The following is a 20,937-nucleotide window of genomic DNA, read 5'->3' as shown; positions in this document are numbered from 1 at the left end:
TGTGTGTGTGTGTGTGTGTGTGTGTGTTTCTTTACCTGAAGGCCCAGCTCCAGGGAAACCTTGAGCAGCGTGAGGTCAGGCAGGCTGTCCATGAGAGTGGCAATTTTGAAGGCATCCTGGGCCAGTTTAAAGATGTGGGAGGAGGAGTGGATGTTCTTCTGGATCGACTCTAACACAGTTTCTAGTTTGCGAGCATCACCTGGTAACACATCAAACAAAGCAAATGGAGAAAATACAGAATGTCACCAGGCAGGCCCTCTAATAATACCTGGGTAGTTTTCAATTACCTTCTTCTGCCAAGCTCATCCAGTGCCACATCATTATAACTTTATATATTTCTGGTAACGTTCCTGAACAAACATTTCAACATTCCCACTTCACACAGCAGCTGCTCCGGTGTGCAAAGTTCTTTACTGAATAAATGCCTTCAAGCAAGACTTGCAGTATTTGAACATTTATTGCCTGTTCAACACTATGTTTCTGTTTTTCATGTGCTTTGATCACACATTTCCAAAAGATATTTAAAGTAAAATCTTAATTAATGTAAATGGGTGAACACAGCAGAAAGTGTAACCTGAATTGTGTACTGTTTGCACGCAGCTCAGTTTGACACAATTATCCTTCTAACAACTATTTAAGGTGACAGACTTTTTGCACCTTCTTTCCATGTGGTGTGTTGAAAAGGCTAAAAACACTTTCCCTTCAGATGTAATCAGGAACTACATTATTTTGAGGGTACTCTAGCTCTTACATGTCCTGGGTACCTGCAGGTTTTTTTCCAAAATAGTTTCTCTCGCTTGCCATAGGTAGCAAATTTTACTTTAGTCTTGTATGTGGTCGCACACGTCAGAAAACATTAAATACCTCTAAACTAAAGGCGAGATTGCTCTGTCAGGAGGCTGTTCAGTTTTTTTTGAGAAGTCTAAGTTGACACCATCAGCCTGAGAAGATGCAGCATCTCCTCAGCTCACTGTGCCTTCAATCCAATTTCCTGTTTATCCTGGTTGAGGCTGTTCTAATTTAATTCATTTTATCATTGAAAATAATTCCCACATACTGTGGGGAAGTACTTCAATTGGTGATAAGCAGCATAAAGGATATTACCATCAGAGCGATATTAGGGCTGTCACGGTATCAGATTTTCACTTCACAGTTTATTGTGGGGAAAAAAAGGTTGCCATCGTTTCCATGGTATCAGTTTTTAGATTTTAAACGTTTCATCTTTTTCTTCCCATTCCTTCTGTCTTCTACACAATCATCTTCTTTAGTCTTTATTGTTTCCTGCCTTTGTGTTTAGATGTTTGGTTTGGTTTTGGTTACTTCCTGTTTTACTTTGAAGGCTGGTTGGTCTTTTGTTGCTGTTTTACTTTTGCTTGTGTTCTTTTTCCCCTGTTCTGATTATTGGCCCTGCCCTCAGTGCTTTTCTATGTTTCAGTGTTTTCACCTATCTGATTACCATACCCTCCCTTTGCGCGCACACTTTCTCAAAATCAGACATTTCTTCTCCCTCATTCCATATGCGTCAAGTGGCCCCTTTTGTTTTACTTATTGGTTTTGGGTCACTTTGGGATTTTTTTGACAGTCAATAAAGTCTTTCCTTTTGCTGTTTAACCTGTATTTGTGTGTTGCATGATGAATAAACATCACCCCAAAGCCTACAGGTGGATGCTGGGGTGGTGTAGGGGTGTGTTTGATGGAGCCATCTACCTGAACTCTACAATAAATAGTAGTAGTAATTTCCCCTATATTGCAGCACTGTGAAATAAAAGATAATATTTTTCATATGTGCATTACTGACAGTATTGATGTTTCATTTTTAAATCTGATGGTTATCATGAATATCAGGTATTTCTATCTTGCCATGTGATCTGTTTTCTGTATATATATAATTCTGTTTGATCACAAAACACCTCAAAATGCACTTTTCCAATCTTGAGTCAATGTACGTTTGTGTACCTTTAGCAGCAGTGAGCATCGTGGAGGCCAGTTCACACTGTTGAGTCTCTATGTGGCTTAGAGTGAACCAGCGAGGGTATCGGTTGGGCACCACCGACACTATGTGGTGAGGCCGAGACAAGTCACTAGAGGGGTTTGTGGACTCCAGGACCGGCAACCTGAGAGCAGATGGAAAAAAATTATATTAGTTCTTTATTAGACAGGAAGAGATGTGACCTCTCAGAAGAACACTTCATGGAGGTAAACAAGTTATCAGAGTGTAATGTTTCCCTTACAGGATCAATCAATAGTTTTTCAGTGCGTGTCCGCACACCTGAGCTCAGGTGGATCTTTGCCTCAGGCTATGAGCACTGAGGAAAGGATGGATTTAAAAATAACTTTTCCTTTTCAGCCAAACCACAGAGATGTTCTACCGGATATAGCTGATGTACTTTTATAATCATCTTTTGTTTTTAGGTCTGGGGGGGAAAAAAAAAGTCTGATCGATTTACATAATATAAAAATCAGAGAAGTTTAATTTAAACAAGACGAAATAAAGGTTCCCGTGGTGGTCTAGAAGCAAACCAACAGTGTGTATTTATTATTCACACATTTTTCTAAAACTCCTCCTCAGCATTCTTGAATTATTCAGTGAATATTCCAGCAAAAGGAGGTTTTATCATTAAACAGTGTCCCAGATAACTCCTCAGTCTGCCTCTCTTCTTTTTCCATCTCTAAATCATGAACCAGTGGAGACTTAAAGCGGGCAGAGAGGCAGGTTATATTAGGAGGTGGTGTTAAAATTCCAGCCTTAATCGGTCTTTATGTAAATGCACATTTTCCTTCTCTCTTTCAGGCATGCAGACTAAAACTGATCCTCTGTAGTGAACGTCTAGAGGATGATTTGGATGATGGACTGTCATCATTAACCCCCCAACTTCCTTCCTTCCAACATGAAGGAAGTCTGAATGAAAATGATCGCCTGAAAATGTTAGCTTAGCGCCACTATTTGCATGTTTTTTTTTAGTTTCTCAGCCATTTCGTCTTGCCTAATCTAGACGTCTATTTTTTACTATGAGTTCTAGATAAAATATTTTTTGTTTAGTTTTTGCTAGCTTCATTTCCTCAAGAGATTTTGCCTTTTGTTGGCCTGTCATTTTAAATAATGTATGATTCAAGTTTCTGCAGTAATTCTGTAGGTAATAACCACAAACCTTTCTAAAGTTACACTTCAACCGGATGTACACTTTCTTATGTGCAGGCACATGCTGCACAAGTATACATGGTGGCTACTAACGTAGGCTTAATATAGAAATATGAATCATGTATTGTAATTTCTATGACTTCCTCAGTTAAATAAAGGTGACGTTGACTTACTGCATCAGCCTGTGGTACAAAAATACCATTTTGTACACAAGACAGCCCTTATAACACAACACGCCCTAGTTCAGCTTCAGTTGATACAGCTTCAATACAATACACAGATTTTTTTTTAAATTTAAATTTAAATTTCTTTTAGGTCACTTTGGTGGTTTGTTCACATTCTGTTAACAGCTTCAGGAACTTACAATAAGTACCTTTATCACTGATGTTATACAAGTACAAAAGGTACTATATCAGTGGTGGATACTAGTATTCTGTCCTTTTTAAAAAAAATCATGTTTTCAATGGTTGTTGTACTGCCATTGAAATCACACATGAGTATTTTTCCATACAGGATATTTAGAATTAGGTCCTAAGACAATATAGTTTGGAGGTGGGGAAAAATAAAAGACAGGCGATAAAGGAAATTACCTTGAACTGTCACCTTGTCTATCCATTCAAAAACAAGCAACTGGAAAGTGAAACATCCTGTTTTCAGAATGTTGTTGGTTTTGTTTTTATGTTTTCTCATGTCTATATTTAAACTACATTTAAATATAGACAGCATGTAACTCACCTCATAGCCCTCAGTGCAATTCTATATGCCAGTTCAGCATCGTGAGGTAGCAGGGAGGTGAACAGAAACTTGGCAAAAGTGTGCATGGGGACACTCTCTCTGTAGAGTATTTCCCCCAGACCACTGTAAGGACCAGCTGGAAGAAACAAGAAAGACATGGATCAGTTCAGTCTGTACAGAGTCGACGTGAATACAGATGAGTGCAGAGAAGAGCTTCATATATGACTGGGTGGTAACCCTATGTACCAGATTGTTTCCCAGCCTGACGTTAACAAGTTTGATAGTGCTGATTAAACCCACAAAGCAAAGTCGAAGTGTGTGAGTCAGCTCTGTATCAGAGGGTTGATCACTGTGTTGGTGAAACAGAAAGCAGAAACGTTTTGCTTTTAAACTGTGCAAGAGGACATCCTGAAACATGTCAATATGCATGTAGTTCTAAAGAAAATGAAACAGCTTCTAGGAAAAGCTTTCAAGTGCTGGTGTGGTGGCACAAAAAGGGCTTATTTAGTATAATCGCTTCTATTAAATTCAATATTGGTTTTCTCTAAGACAATAATTCAGTTAAATTAAAGAAGTTATTGGATTTAATTGAAATGCTGGGCTCATTCTAAATTTTCTCATGCTTTATTTCTTTATACTTTATAAATAAAAGAGCTAAAATGTGTTAAAAGAAATAAAGATTTACAGACTTTGATAATATATATTAAAATGATTATTTCCTTCACTTTTTTAAGCCTTGCAGCTGTTAGTGGATAACTGCCCTGTTCTTTGTGGAATATACACTCCAAGCTCACTGGTTTTTACTTCGTATTCAAGTCTCTTTTTAAAAAAGAAAAAGAAAATCACAATTATGTAGTTTCATTTTTAAATTCTCAGATCACCTGGAACAGGTTTTTCTACACTAAAATAAATAAACTATTTTTAACTGTAAACGAATATACATTTGGTACTTCTGGCAGATTATGGTTTTTAGTGAAAGTTCAGTTTTCCATTAAAAAAATGGATCTTTTTAACATCTTAACCTGGAATCTGAAAACAATTCGCATGAAAAGACTAAAAACAACAGTGAGTTAAGTTTGTTCTGCTGTACGTGAGAAGTAAACTAAAACAGACTACAATGTGTGTCCATAGCAAAGAAAGATCATGTCGCACAATACAACAGTGTTGACTCATGGATGTGCTTTTAATATGCTTTTGGAGAACAGCAGAGCTTTCTGGCACAGGAAATGTCAGCTTTTAGTACGCTTTTGCTGACAATAGAATAGAGTAGAATATCACAAGATTATTTTGTGTTGACATTTTTTTCATACTATCAGGACAGCGAATAATTTTACCCAATAAACACAACCATGGTGTGCAAAAGACATATTGGCAGGAAAACTAAAGCCATAACATACACACAGACAAATACACAGCGACAACAGACTGACAATGCAAACAAGTCCACAATTGTAAATACGGGACTCCAAACGAAGCGTAAACGTACATGTACAGCACAGAACCTGCAAAGTACACAGAGTTAACAACCTTGTACACACAGAGTCTGTTCTTTAAGCTCACTGTTCGAAAAAGCAGCTTAATGTTGTTAAAGTTGGGTCCTACTCACCCTCTAGCAGTAAGACAGCTTGCTTCCGGAAGATCTTCACCAGCATGTCATTTAAATCAATTTCTTGAAGCTTGCCCAATAGTTGCTCTTCATTGCGACACACTTTCTCCTGAGCGTAAAGGCCGTCTGGCATCACTCTCTGCTGCGCCAGTCCAATGAGAGCTGTCTCCACGGCCAACGACAGGAAAGACTCTCCTTCTTCCAAGAAACGCTGCGCTGGGAAAACCGGATGCTCCGTCCATCTGCCTGAACCCAGCGAGCCTGAGGGTAAGAGAGAGAGTTGGGAGGAGGACAGGGTGAGAGATGACTTAGCAAGGACAATGTCCCCTTTGGGGTGCAGATTGAGCTGAGTATTGATAAATCTACTGATCTGTTTGTTCATTCTCGTGTTCCATTTTCCTCACTGTGTACCCTCCTGATGGTAATCATGTGTTTTAATGGTTTAATGATGTCTTGGCAGACCTTACAGTTCATCCCAGGAGAATTAACAGTCTCTAATGAGCGCGCGCACACACACACGCACAGTTATAAATAGCACAGGCTTAATTGAAAACCTTCCCACCAAAAAAAAAAGCCTTATATTCACTACAAAAAGTTCCTTCACTTCTTGAACTCATATTGACAACTCATATTTTTACCCAAGTTTACCCAAAAGTTCCTTCACTTCTTGAACTCATATTGACAACTCATATTTTTACCCATCAATCTACACTCAATAAACCTTACGAAGTAAAGGTCCAAGAGTCTCAATGCAAACCACCACAGCTGAAGTGTGTATGAGCAGTGTATGTATGATACACAACACTTTGGTATCAAACAATTTCTCTTTATAGTTGGTGCTTTGATACCATCTAATCTTTTCATAGAGTTCGTCATACATCTAAAAAGAGAAGCCCTCTGCAGAGAAAAAAAACATGCAAACCAACTCAACAGCACTGCACTAGTTAGACCTTTACAGCTGGATGAGTCAGTCTGAGCAAAATATTTATGACTGCTAAGAGCTTAAGAAATTGTATATAAAGGGCTGAGAGAACACGAGGAAAAAAGACAGCTAAGTGAAGGATGGTGGCAGTAGCTCCCTGCTGTGGTGGTGCTTCTAAGAAGGGGAAAGGGTAAGGGAGATCAGTTAGGACTAAGAGAATAAATGCAGCCAAACAGAATTTCTTAAAGAAACCCCCCCCCCCCCCCAGAGACCAAAGACTGGGACTACAGTTCAGCTTTTAGCGTAACAAGAATCTAAACTGGCAAAGATAATAATGGAATGGTCTCAGGACAAGTCTTTAGGGCTGAAGTTGAGTGTCTCAGCCAACACCCCACAGACTACCTGTGGAAAACTCTGAATACAGCAGTTCAGATGCTTGCCATGCCATCCTGCCAAGCCTGACAAGAGGTAGAAAACAAAATGGGATGAACTGCCCAAATCTAGGTGCTGCATCTTGGAGACCTCCACCCTCGACAGGAAAAGCCTGTGGAGGCTTTTCCAACATGACACAATTACATAACTGCAGCTAAGGGTACCTCTACAAAGTACTGAATTAAGTCTCTGAAAACTTCTTTTAATAAGGGGATTTCAGTTTTCATTAAGAATTCATTGTAGATTGATGGTGATTAAAATCAGGGTTATGTTTTTAAAATTAAATCTAGAACATAAAAATGAAGGGCCCTGAGCAGTTCCTGAAGAAACTGTTCTTTACAAGCAAAACCGAGTGCTAATGTGACGTCTGTTCTGGCTACAGTACGCTGAAATTCGTCTCGCTGAGCTCCCTGCATAATTAATGCATTTTAATTGGAGTGTTTTTCCTGCTGCATTTCTTATTCATGAGCTGTTATTGGAGGATGACTGGAGGCCAATCAGCATGTCTGTGTCAACTGTGCTGATTGTGACCTGAGGGCCTGCAGCTCTGACAGAGAAGATACAATCACTGCAGTGTAAATGTTGGAGGCACACTCTGGAAAATGAGTATGAGTATGAGTGTGTGTGTGTGTGTGTGTGTGTGTGTGTGTGTGTGTGTGTGTGTGTGTGTGTGTGTGTGTGTGTGTAACATCTGCAGCAAAGGAAAGCAACCATACATACATAATCACTTGAGTATTTTCATTTTCAGCTACAGTATATTTCTATATCATTGCATTCAGAGAACAATATTGTACTTTCTACTACCACTACATTTCTTTGACTTTGCATCCTATGGTAACACTACAAAATCCAATAAAATGTTAAAGCTCATCAGTGACTCACCATACTTTTGCCCTATTACCTCTTAAAAATGTGTGCCTTGTAGGGTTCTCTAGGTAATTTCAGCAAACACACATCTTCCATAAATATTATCAACCCAAAAAAAGACATGAAAATATCTCACAAAAGAATTAGAGCAAACAAAGGCACCCGTCTTCAGAAAGACTTTTGGCACCAGAGGATGTGAGCGATCTGCACGCACCTGAGAAATCAAGCAGAATTCCCTCCTCGCTGCCCCTCCCCATCTCCATGAGGGTGCTGAAAAGAGTGCCGATGGGGTCCAGAGGGTGGCCCACCCATCCTTCCAGGTTGGTGACTGCTGTAATTCCTCTGTTTAGCAGCTCTGCAGTAACACAAAGACACTAAGTATTAGTTTATAACATTAGTTTAGGCAGGCTAGGAAGACCATGTCATGATGCTGAATAAGCCTAAAACATCCATGTATCTCATATAGGGTGTACTATTTAACTGACTTAAGCCTGCACACATTTCTGCAAGCCCCTTTGCAACCCAAATCCACCACACATCCTCTTTTCCTGTTGTTTCTATATTGTCTTTTTTTAATATTTCCTGTTGTTTCTATATTGTCTTTTTTAAATATTTCCTGTCACCAGAACAGAGTCGGATATAAATTCCTGCATATGAAATAATCTTTCATGGTCGTAAATGACTGTTGATGAACTGTTGACATTCTGGTGTTAAACTGATAGAAAGTGTCACAGAAAACTAAATACAGCTTGTATGCATATCTAAAAAGGGTCTCCAGCAACAGATGTTGTGACCCCCACAGAGCTATGATGTCAGTGTCATTGAAGGAATACATAGATAGGAATATATAGATACAGATACGCAGAGACACTTTAATCTACTCCATAAAGCACAAAAAACAAATAACCTGTGGAAAAGGTCTCCAAGATGCAGTTCCACTTAATCCACACATGCAAATTTCTAGGTCTGTATTTTTATTCTACAGCTCTGTTGGCATAATTTTGCATGATTTACAGTTAATAAAAAGCCCCTATTTATGTTAGACCGGTTTTTCATAGAGAACTTTAAGTGAGCCACAGGGCTCCACCAACAGAGTAATTGAGCCCCAAATAAATGTTTCCCATGAATGTTCAAGCCCAAATTTGAATTATACAAGCAGATAACACCAATAACCTTAACAAACAAACAAAAAAAACAAGAGCAATCGAACAGATGGCTGTTTGTAAAGATGCGTGAACATTTGCACTTTAGTTCAATGCAAAATAATGTTTTTGCATTTTTTGCATACGTGCTTGATTGGCCAAGTTCCTGTAAGAGGGAAACCTAAATAAGAGCAAGCGAGGATGTGTTCTTCTTCGCGGGTGAACAGACGTTGTGTATACAGATAATACAGCAGTAAAATGAAAACAGACTTTGGAGGGCACTGATTAAAAGTAGGAAAGCAAAACTAAAGAGCACATTAAAAGAGGGTACACTGACCTTTTTTGTGGGAGCGAAAGAGCTCCAGCTGTTTCTGCTGCTGCCGCCGCAGTGTGTTGACGATGGCGATGGCCAGCCTGAGCGCTTCTTTGGGGTATCCGTGTGATCTCAGGGCATCCACTCGGGCACACGCTGTAGGGACGTGCTCTGTGGGAAGGAGAAGTTATTTCATTTGTATTCCTTCTGCTTTTTTTTCTAAATTTATTTCTTGTTATCTCTAACCACAACTCTTCTCTCTCACCATGCCACAAAGGCCACCCTCGGGTGTCGAAGAGGGACGAGTCGAGGTTCTCATGGTAGCAGTAGTTGGTGTAGTGGTCCTCCGTGATGATGTTTTGCAGGTGGGGGTCCTGCCAGTGCAGGTCGCAGGCCTCGATGGCTCGTGTGAAGACCGTCCGGTGAGGCCGAGACAGCGAGTCTGTGAGAGACGTCAGATGTTTTTAAACGTCAAGCTGCGAGGTAGTGGAGTGTGGTGGTTTATTTTGTGTGCCTAATTAGATCATTTAATCAACATAGTTTGATGATAAAGGCAAAGCAATTTATTAATTAAATTTCCATCTGAGAAATATATTTGAAGCCTACATGATACTGGTTCCCTTCGGATTCCTCCTATGGCCACCTGAGGCTGACTCTGAGGTCAAGCGCAAACTTTTTTTTTGATTTGATAAATTTAGGAATGATCAGGGGTTAAAATGACCAGGAGTTAAAAGGCATGTTTACAGCCTAGTACAAAAGTCCTGATGGATGGTTTCATTTTTGTGACACAGTTATATTTCCAGTCTTAGATTTCGCAAAGTGCTACAAAAGCTGAATACAAATGTTTAAGATTGCTTGAAAAATGGCAAAAAAAAAAAATCATATTTTGCATGGTTGGATCTTAACATGGTTCCAAGTAGAGCTTCATCATGCAACAAAAAGACATGGCAGTGAGAGAAAACTTTTTTTTGAGCATTCAATTTATTGATCGGGAGTGTATATGAAAAAGACAGAGAATAAGAGAGTGACAAGATGTATAATGAATAAGTTGAATAAGTTGAACTGAAAAAAGGTCAGTAACATAACAAGTGCAGCGTGTTACAGGCAAAAATCTCAGCAGTAATAAAAGGTCCCTTCAGCTCATTTGAAACATTTTTATTATTGCCTGAAAGAAACATTAATTTCGCTGGATTTTCTCCGATTTAGCTAAAGCTGAGGAGAGAATAGAGCCAGAAAAAGCTTCAGGACCTCAAATGTGTTATTAGGATCATTCTATTAGTAAAAAGGTAAAAAGCCTCACGGCCGCCGAGATTGAAAGGAGACTTGATTTTTTTATTTTTTTTTGGGGGGGGGGGGGGGGGGGGGGGCAGTGCTGCTGGAGATTGGACAAAGAAATGATGTGATGCAGGAGAGCGTCTGGGAATAAAACAATAGGAAGACATATTTCTGCCTGGTGTCATCTCACCTGGGTTACCAGCAGGGCCCTGGGGCAGAACGTTGGTCAGATTGGTCAGTTCGCTACTATGGTTACCGTCCTCCAAGGGGCAGACATCCACGCTGTTCCACCTGCGAAGCTGACGTAGCCAGAAAGCCTTCTGCTCAGGTTTGCAGTGGGGGTTCAGCACGATGCACATCCACAGGGCCCCTGCACACACATATCCAGATATATTACACTTACAAACTTTGCTCTCCTCTTCTGAGACTTGCAGCAAGAGAACAGAATGAAGAAAAAAAAAAAAGGAATTTAATAATCCATAAAGTTTTGTAGCTTCAAGTTAACTTGTTAAATAATTGAGGGCTGCTGCTAGCCAATACTTTCATTATTGATTAAACTGTTGATTATGCTGGTTTATAAATCATGAGATTGTTTTGTGCTCAGTTGAACCGGCAACCTTAAGGGCTGAAAAATGAAGCAAACATGGAAGTGCCAAAAAAAAAAAGAAATACAAGAAAGGATCTGCAGTTCCCCTAATGGCCACTTGAGGCTTTCTGCAAAAGCAGACCATTTACCTCCCCTGTTAAACTCTGACAGCCAATTTCAGTTTCAAATTTCAGTACAGCTAATTTCCCGTTACAAAACATCAGAGAGCTGTTTTTGTTTTAATAACTCACCCTTTTTGATACTGATAAAGCTTAAAATTTGAGGTGACTACTTTGACTGATGGATAAGCCGACACTGGCAAGTGTAGCTATTAGCCTCACCTGCACGAGCTGAAGTCACCTTTTCATGTAAATTATAGCAGATTATAGCAGATTATAGCAGATTATAGCATTTTAATGAAATTATCTGTCAAGTAATATAGCTTGCTGTGTGATTGAGACCATCAAAGAAGTCTATGCTTCGACCGCTAAGCGCTAATCAGCAGCTATCCATGCCTGTGTGGATGCGTTTGCATATGTTTTAGTTTATCAGTTCAGCTTGCTAGCACATGCTTGTCAGCATTAGTTAATAACTAAGTACATCATAGGCTTCTCTAAATATGGTTATTTCTAGCTCTGGAAAAACTAACACCAACAGCCAAAAGAATAAAGGTGAATCCTGCAGATGATTAGGCTCTGTCCATCTTCGATATACAGTCTATAGGCTTGTAACGTCAAGTCAAGAATCAGTTTGCTGTCATATTAGATCAATAAAAGCTCAAAAGCTGGAACCAAAAAAAGCTTTTTTAAACAAACAAACAAACAAACAAACAAACATAACACAGTTGAAAGACAGTTTTGGACCAGCATTTTACATATCCAACCAAACAGATGGATATATTTTTATGTTATCGACTAAGCAATCAAAGCTGAAACCTGAATTGATAAGACAGCAGGAAATATTCATATTGTTGTTGTAACCAAATTCGAGAAAGTGCCAATTTGTTCTGAACAGTCCAAGCATGTGCTGCTAATATATGATGTTCTGTTTTGTGTGACAAAATGACCACAAAAGGAAAAAGACTAAAATCAGTAAGTGATTATGCCAATTCAATTCCTGATGCTGTATTACTCAATTAATTGTTGCAGCTCCATAAACAATTGGGAGATTAATTGCACTGTTGGCTAAAACCATGAAGACAGTAGTGAAAAAAAATAACACACACACACACACACACACACACACACACACTCAAAGAGGCTGAAGAAGGATGAAGGGAATAATGACTATGTTAGGGCAAAACGAAATTGAAAAAAAAAAAAAAAGAAGATGTCCAAAAAAAGAGAAGACAAGTGGTGAGGGGAGGGATGAAGTGAATACAGGAGGGAGGGAGGGAGGGAGGCTCACAATGAGGGGGAAGGGGAAGGAGGAGACAGGCTTTATCCTCTGTCTCTTTGTTAGGGGTGCACCAAGGACAACACGGAGGAGGGAAAACAGCAGGGCGACGTCACACGTGAGTGACGAAATGCAGAGAAAGAATCTTCAACAGCAACACACAGGGGAAGGAAAGGAAACAGAAGATGGGGAAATAAGTAAAACATTAATATTTACGATTTAAGATTTAATATTAGAATTTTTATAAAAAGGACTTAAATGTTCATGAAAACAGGATTTTGAGTTTGTTTTTAAGGGAAATCTGAGTTATCTTTGATCACAAGCAAATAGGTCAGCTTTACACTTGGAGTCTGGCTGGTTTTGTTTCGTTTTTGGTCTGTTTCTGCAAAAGGAACAGTCACCATCTGGGACAAGCGATTAGAATCAGCCATAGACTGTATATAAAAGATGGGCGAATCCTGATGTCACCTATTAGCAAACTCCTGTTATGAGGCCTCAAATGGACCATCACATCAGTCTTGATTCGATTTGTTTTTTGTATTTTTGTTTGTTTGGTTTTTTAAACAGGATGTCACTTGTTTTATCCGGGAGCATAATTTACAAAATTCATATGACACTGTATTCAATAAGACGTAAAACTACCGATTGAGATAATAAACTTATCAGGAAAGTGTTTACTGAGGTCATAGAGTAGGGGAGACAAAGAGTTATTTTTCTATAGACTTCTACATAGCAAGAGTTCTTTTTGCAAACAGTGGAGTTTCCCCCTGCTAGAGAACAGGAAAAAAAAAATCAGGTAAATAAGCTTATTGCTCACATAAACGTATAAAAACTAGCGGTGGATGAATGCAAAGGATTTCACATTCTTTATCTTGCAAGATTTTGAATCTCAGAATTTCAAAATGTATTTCTGTAATAAATTGTAATAAACAATAGGACATCTAAGGGTTAAGAGAATCATAAGAAAAAGACAGCTGGTTGAACTGCACTGTAGCCGCTCACATACTAAAGCTGCCACAAATTGGTTGAAATTCTGTTTGTGTGCCTGTTATCACTGTACCTAGTTCGTCCCACAGCTGCCTGTACTTGTCAGTCATGGCCGTCCCCTGTTGCCTCCACAGCGCCAATCTAGGGTCACCCATGAACTGCTCTGTGATCAGTGTTAACATGCGAGCTCCATTGGAGTCCCTCATCTTCAGCATCTCTCTCACCTACAGAGACAACGTCACTGTGAGTAAACGGTATATATCACTTTTATTTAATCAGATAATAGGATCAAAATCAAGGTGACAGTTCTGGATTATTTTAATTTCACCAAAGAAATAAAACACTTTTAATGTAAATGATAAAAGACCAAGCATGGATCATTCTGGTACCCCTTAAGGTATTAAATTTGGAAGGTGTTTTGACTATCAGTGCAAATAGCTTGTAGAGTATCAGAATAAATATACATAAAATCAACAAAATCACCGTACATATAAGACATGATGTGATTAGTGGGTCAGTACCTTGCTGAACAGTAAGTTGAGCTGCTTTCCTGAGCCATGGTACCCGCCCTGGGAGAGAAAGAGCTTGACCTGTTCCTGGACTTGCTCCTCATCCAGATGCCAACAGTTCTCGTCATCTACACTTGCCCCCGCTGTCGGATCAGGAGCTCCTGCAGTGAATGAAAATGAATAAGTCAGTAACTCTTAACAACAACTAGATGTCCTCATAAAAAACTGATTTGATGCAGTGCAAAACAGTATGTAATGTGAAAGCATCAAAAGCACAAGTACTTATATATTCGTATGTCCATTAATGCATATGGTCTTATTATTTTAAACAATGATTAAACAACTTGCGCTGATTTCCAAACAAGTGTCTTTTCAGGGAAGAGCACAAAATGAATATGGCACCATCAGCATATCTACTAGTTTACTTTTTGCATTAAAGCATTAGTGCTGTGCAAGCTTAAATGCTGATCAATAGTGAAAATAATGCAAAATCTGCAACAATAAGCATTCTACATGAGCAAAGAGTGCATCCTTCATTTCTAACGCTTAACACCCAACTCCAGGGAATATATAATCCATAAGGTTTATGCTAAATATGTTCCACTATAAGTACACACTTAGTCATCCTTATATTCTGATAACCAGTTATTTAAATCATAATTTAAACATTCATATACTGTATTGTAAAATACTTAAAAGATTTAATTTGTCAACCTGGGATTCAGAAAGTTAAAATGGACAATTTCGCGATGTTCTGACATTTTAAGGGTAAAATGATTCATCAGTACGGGCAACAGTTTCAGCAGCAAAATTAAAATCATAGTTAGCTGCAGCACTACTTTAGATTTGTTCTGCTCAGTACAACAATCTACATAAAACCATTAATACTAAAGTAATTCAGAAACACACAGGTACATTTTCAGGCAGATAATTTGTTCAAGAAGGTAATTTTCAGTTTAATTTTAAGATACTAAAGCTACATATACAAGAGATGCTTTTTAGCATAAGATAATGTATTCAGGCAGACGTTTGCTCAAATATATATGAAATGGGGACTTATGTGTCACTATGTATCACAAATACACACAAAGAAAGTCTCCTTCTTGTATGCTGTAGTACAGGGTGCACTTACATACACAGTACATATGGAGATGACAACTGGAAATCCACTGATGGAAGATGAAGAAAATCTAATCTAATCCAGGTACATGGATTTATTTGTGTCTGTTTCTGTGTTTATGGACAGCCTGGTCTTTGTCTAAAATCACAAACCACCCTTAAAGCAGTGGCTCCACTCACCGTGGACCTGGTTGATCTCTGAGTTCTGTGACAGTATTTCATCTGCCAGCTTCTGTGCTGTCGGCAGCACATCTGTGTGATGCACTGTGATAAGGTACTGAACAAACTTCTGCAGTTGATCTCTGTTCATTTGGAATAGAGTCTCTGAGATGGGCAGGCGCAGTTTGACCTGCTCTGGCTTCCGTACTCGGTACAGTGAGAGTGCCACAACGTGGGCACAGTAAAAAATGTCCTTGTTGCCGCAGCTGCATGTCACTGCTGTGATTTTGCAGCGGTCGAAGCTGACGCTCACATTGCAGACTAGCTCTGGCTCAGAGGGTGTAGCGGGTTCCCTTACTGTGCCACTGAGGTGAAAACCTGCAAAGAGACAGAAATGACCATTAGAAATTAATCACACCATGTATTTTCATGTACATAATTTCACCATGTACATAATCACAAACCACGGCTTAAAATTAAAATAAGATATACTTTGTTTATTTATAATTTCCAACAAACCTGCATCCAGCATAGAACTCAAACCCACAATTTTGAGATTAAAAGTCTCATGCAATATCTACTGAGCTACCGAGGATCTGTGCTGGGTCCTTAACTGTTTACACTCAAAATATTCTTTTTCTTTCTTTTTTTTTTTAAGGAAAAGGCCAGTTGCCCTTACAATATAAGGTACCTTAAGACAAATATGTGTTCTAGGACTTTTTAAATAAAACTTAAAGTGAATTGAAGCTTATTGTTGTTATAATTGTATCCAATACAATAATATCATATAATATATGTTTGGTAACATATTACACTATATAATATAATGTAACTACTTTTGGGATTAAGGAGCTAGTGAGAGTACTCCAAAACAGTCAGTTAAACAATGAGTTGCCAGATTATGGTAATAATTCACTACAAATGTATCCCTTCATACAACTATTTTTATCTTTGGATGTTGTTCAGAATGATCCTATTCTCGTTCTTTGGTTCTACCTTAATTTCACGTGATCGACAAAGTGCTGCCCAGGTGAAAAAAATGGACACAAAAAAGGTAAAGGGCACGACTGAGTGCAAAGACCAAAATTTTCTCATTTCCTTTTCATTTCCTTTCCACAACACCTTCAGTGTTTACCTTATCCTCACCAGCACTTCAGCAAAGACAGGATCGTTCACAGGCACTGAGAACTGTTATTGTATTGTGAACCTATGGCCCTCTCATGGCCAAAATGTACAGGCCTCTGTGTGTTTGGGAAAAAAAGAATTTAAAAAAACGTATTTTAATGTGAATGTGACCTTGAATTTACTCTTCCCAGCTTAGGGGTTTTGACAGGGAAAAAACATAAATAAAAGCCAAATGTGACAAATACAGATTCAAAAGAACAGCAACACCACGTGGGAGTGAGGTTTAAATATGTGTTGAGTTTTGAGAGCCATAACAGATGGACATGTTTTGGCAGAATATGACAATGCAACAAGTACTTTATGGGTAAAATTCTTCTGTAATTAGAATAAATGGGCAATCTGACTGAGTTAGTGGGTTATCAGTTGATGACAGATGGTTTCATAAACTCAGCCAGAGCTAAACTGATATAAACAATTTCATTTAGTCTGTACTGTTTTAATCTTACTACAGGGAGCACATGCATAGCTCATTTTACGATACACAGGCAGAACAGTGGCTTATTTAGACCTCGAATCGCAGGAGCATGATGTACGTCTTGCATCATGTTGTCATTCAAACTGAAAATCATGTAACGTGGCCAACAGGGAGGCTGATAAGCCTCCATGCCAGACAGTGACAGATGACAGACAGCATTATTAGATGGTCGCTTGAGCCAAAGAAAATGGGAAATGCATTAAAGAGCCAACCTTCTGTCAGATGCTGTCTATGTAATCGTTTGAAAGCAGACAGAAAGAGATTTAAATCATATCTCTTTAGAAATGAGATGTCTTTAGAAAGTGATGTTAAGATATTCAACCAAGACTAACACACACACACACACACACACACACACACACACACACACACTTATATTCCTTATTCTAACTGTATCTGTATGATATCCGGTCATCTCAGGCATACATCTCTGGCTGTGAGGACTGAAGCCCCACGTATGAACTTTCTGTTTGTCAAAAGCAGTCAGTCAGTCAGAACAAAGTTGGCTTTAAGATAGAGGGAATGGAGCTAAAACAGCTTCTTTTTTTCCAGACAGAGGATGAACTAATGGGATACACGAGGGAGGAGATCAAGATTATTTCAACTGTGAGTCAGCAATAGAGTCCAAGAATAAAAATAGTGAACTGGAAACTAGCATTATAAGTCTGCTTTAAGCATATTAAAGAGATTCCAATACACTTTCTGTACAGTCAGCAATCATTTAGCGTGTGCAAAGGCTGCATGAGTTGAAAAAGAGCAAGACCAGATGCTAGCTAACTTTAGCTAACATTAGCTATCAGCTTCTGGTCTTTTCAGGCCAAGTAATGACACACCAACAAAACCCGAGTACAGTAAGTGAGCACGAGTGTTCTACTCCCTGCAAGTTCACTTTTTCTCACCAAATCTCATAGTACAAATTTGTTTACTGTTAAATAAACGCAAAAATGTTTTCAAAGCCTTCCTATATCGAATAACATCATAAATGTAAAATCTGTGGCTCAACTTCTTTGAAACCAGAGATCAAACTAAAAAGAAGAGAGATCAAGAGAGGCGCGAGTGTTTTTATGGACAGCACTAAATCTGTGTCACAGCTATGAGTATTTGCAGCAATATCGCTATGACGCACGTGGTCACATATTTATAGCTATTAATGTTAGTGCTGAATGCAACTTCTGCAGTTGCAACATCAAAATCGGATGTTCCCTTGCTCAGTAAAAGAAGCGAACAAGAGTAGGTGTTTGTCTGCAGATGTGATGGTGCTTTGTGAGAAAAAACAAAAGAGGCGGAAGGACTACAAGACAATATCTGAGAGTGAAACTTGTATAGAAATAGAAAAGAAAAAAACTAAGGTGTTTCAGTTCTTTCTGCTTTTCCAGTTGAGCAGACACTCAGTCAACCACACAACCACCAGTCCACATCCTGTCTTTTTTTTTTTTTTTTTTTTAAATACAGACACACACATACACAACACACACACACGAGATGAAATGTGTGGTGCTCTCCGTTACGCCGCCCTGCCCCAGTCATGCCTGGCCTACAGCTGAACCACTGACGTAACAGAAAGAGAGTGACTCGAGAGGAGGGAGGAGGCCACCACTGTGCTGCTGGAAAAATCGGTATGCCCTCAGCTGAGTGTGTCAGTGAGCACATGCAGGAGTTGCTTGGCGGCGAGCCAAAGCCCTGAGCTCAGCATTCTGTAATGCACTTCCTCGCTCTCTCTGTCTGCTCTTCACAGCTTGCATAATACAGCTCTGTACACCACATAGCAACCATACTTAACTCCTTCCCTCCCAACACATATGGAAACTAGTCTGGAGCATTTTAAGAACTAAAGCTGGAGATGTGATGCAGTAGAAATGCAAAGACGTTTTTTATATTTATGTTACCTATACTTCCATTTAGGGGGGTGATAGTTACATGGGTAATTGTTACTGTTGTGCTACTTTATTCCACTTTGACCACTAGAGAAGTGATTGTTACATTTACCCCTAATTCTGCGCTGCTAAATATAAGAGCTCTCCATGAATGAAATCTCAAGGACTGCTATTGGTCTTTGGGGCACTTTGGGAACCCTGGAACTAATGCATACTACCGGTTTGTTTTCTAAGTAATGATACTGCAGTTCACCAGTGTCGAGGTGTAATTTCAAGGTATGGAGGTCTTCTACTGTACAAGTACCTAACAACCCTGGAATCCACCACTGGTTCTTCTTGAGATTGCTTGGTTGATGAAACTGGTTGCAACTCTTTGCAAGAGAGGTCACAAACAGAGTCAACCACTATTCATTTCCTCACAGTTTTAAGTTGCACCAAGGTCGGTACGTAAGATGTCAATTTATCTGCAAATGGTCACCAACTACTTGCTAAGTGTTAGTGAAATAAACACTAACCAGAAAGAGAGCGTATTTATCCTTAAAGTAAAAGCTGCTTCTTTGGAAGCGTTGGTTTCAACAATAAGACAAAACGTTTACTTTGAAGTTCTCCGATTCTGGTTTGCGACACGCTTTTTCAAGTTTCACTATAACTCAGTGGTTAGTTAGTGACTGTTTGCATACATGTAGGCATCTTCTATGAAAACTACAGGCAAACACCACAATCTGCTGGTCCAGCACCCCCTGTGCAACTAATTTCACCCAGCGACAGCGAGGAATCTCCTGCAACCACTCGCCAACCAATCAGGAACAAATTTTATTTCTCTAGTGAAATTTGGTTTCTAGGGGGTCACTAACCAGCATCTAGCCTTATGTGAGTGAGGCCTCTGGGGCTTTGTTTCAGGAAGACGATCAAAAGAGCTTGACATTATATTAGAAAAAAAAAAAGGATGACCCAATTAATAAAAGTGTTGAGGTAGACCTTTCTGTCTGAAATCCAGCAAAGATTAAACAGCTTAATCTAATTGTTTTAGAACAATTAGGGAAAAATAATATTTAATACTATATTTGCATTTTATTTTGTAACATTTATGTGCAGAAAGAACCAAAAGCAGGACCAAATAATAAAATAGTGGGAGGCTATTAGCATTATCTGCAATGTACATTCCGCACATAATGCTGGTTTAGTTTTCAATACCAAGCCAACCTCTTTTAGCAAGTACATACTGCATACGTGCTTGTCATATTAGTGAAGATGCTTTCTTTATTTGTTTTCGTGCATCTGAATATGCCTCAGTGCATTAAGGGCCATTGTACATGCTGTTTAAAAAGAAACTTGCTTTTAAAAGAAAATTGCTTCTTCAGATATAAAGAGAGCTGCAGATACCCTGAATACACTCGCTTGCAAAATTGAGGTTTAACACTTCACTCCCAGTTAAGCCGTCTCTATAGGATTCACTGAATCCTATAGAGACGGCTTATATAGAGGAGGAAGGGGGCTGTGGTTGAAAACAGGCATAGGATGTTAGCCTGTGAAACAGCAGTAGCTCAGCTCCATGTAGAGTTCAGCCTCAGAAGGTGTTGTGCCAGCAACTGTGAGCTTTGTTGCACACTGAAATTGTGGCTGTAAGGGGTAAGTCACCGCAGTGTGGCCAAGCATTTCAGCTAAGGTGGTATCTTGACTTTATCAGTGTGTGCATTGTGTGTTGGTTCTGGTGACAATGGGGAACCTAATCCCTCACCCATAGATACCGAGGTGCCTCTGGGGCTGTAGGAAGGAACAGTAAACAACCAATCGATAGTCACAGTGGACTCATCACCATCTGTCTTTAATTACTGGTTTTAGATCAGCTTGCACTTTCAGGGCTTTATGGTATAGCCACTAATCCTAATCGATTTTTGTGATTAATTATTTCTAGCAGTTGATTGGATCAACAAATTTTTCAAACAAATTCATGATTTCATCTTTTTTTTTCCTTGCGAGACATAACAAAACTGTTAAGGCTAATGAATGGGATGTTGTGTTATTATGCAATTTCCTTGCATTATGAGTGAAAGCCAGTCTGATCTTTTTTCTTACACTTAAGAACTTGCACTACAGCACTTATTAACAAGCGCTATGGTGCAATACCATCACAATACCATTTCTTTTTCATGTTTTCCATATGAATCATAAACAGGTGTGGGTGATGGCTTTTTACTGGTTAACGTAATCCTTATG

At 39.0% G+C, this 20,937-nt stretch overlaps 1 protein-coding gene across 1 annotated transcript in view; it reads right to left on the bottom strand.

Annotated features, from left to right (window-relative positions):
• Window positions 1-20,937, bottom strand: part of zswim6 (zinc finger, SWIM-type containing 6) — a 53,545-nt gene that overhangs the window by 6,583 nt on the left and 26,025 nt on the right. Inside the window, exons 2-12 of the mRNA XM_004566907.4 lie at window positions 15,208-15,564; window positions 13,921-14,069; window positions 13,473-13,623; window positions 10,622-10,801; window positions 9,422-9,598; window positions 9,181-9,327; window positions 7,916-8,056; window positions 5,481-5,741; window positions 3,875-4,010; window positions 1,957-2,114; window positions 36-199 (exon numbers count right to left, since the gene is read on the bottom strand). Coding sequence (XP_004566964.3) covers window positions 36-199; window positions 1,957-2,114; window positions 3,875-4,010; window positions 5,481-5,741; window positions 7,916-8,056; window positions 9,181-9,327; window positions 9,422-9,598; window positions 10,622-10,801; window positions 13,473-13,623; window positions 13,921-14,069; window positions 15,208-15,564 — 2,021 coding nt within the window. The remainder of the gene's footprint in view (window positions 1-35; window positions 200-1,956; window positions 2,115-3,874; window positions 4,011-5,480; window positions 5,742-7,915; window positions 8,057-9,180; window positions 9,328-9,421; window positions 9,599-10,621; window positions 10,802-13,472; window positions 13,624-13,920; window positions 14,070-15,207; window positions 15,565-20,937) is intronic.

The sequence above is a fragment of the Maylandia zebra genome, linkage group LG7 (genome assembly GCF_041146795.1).
Source record: "Maylandia zebra isolate NMK-2024a linkage group LG7, Mzebra_GT3a, whole genome shotgun sequence".
NCBI lineage: Eukaryota > Metazoa > Chordata > Actinopteri > Cichliformes > Cichlidae > Maylandia > Maylandia zebra.
This window is presented reverse-complemented; position numbering and strand designations above follow the sequence as displayed.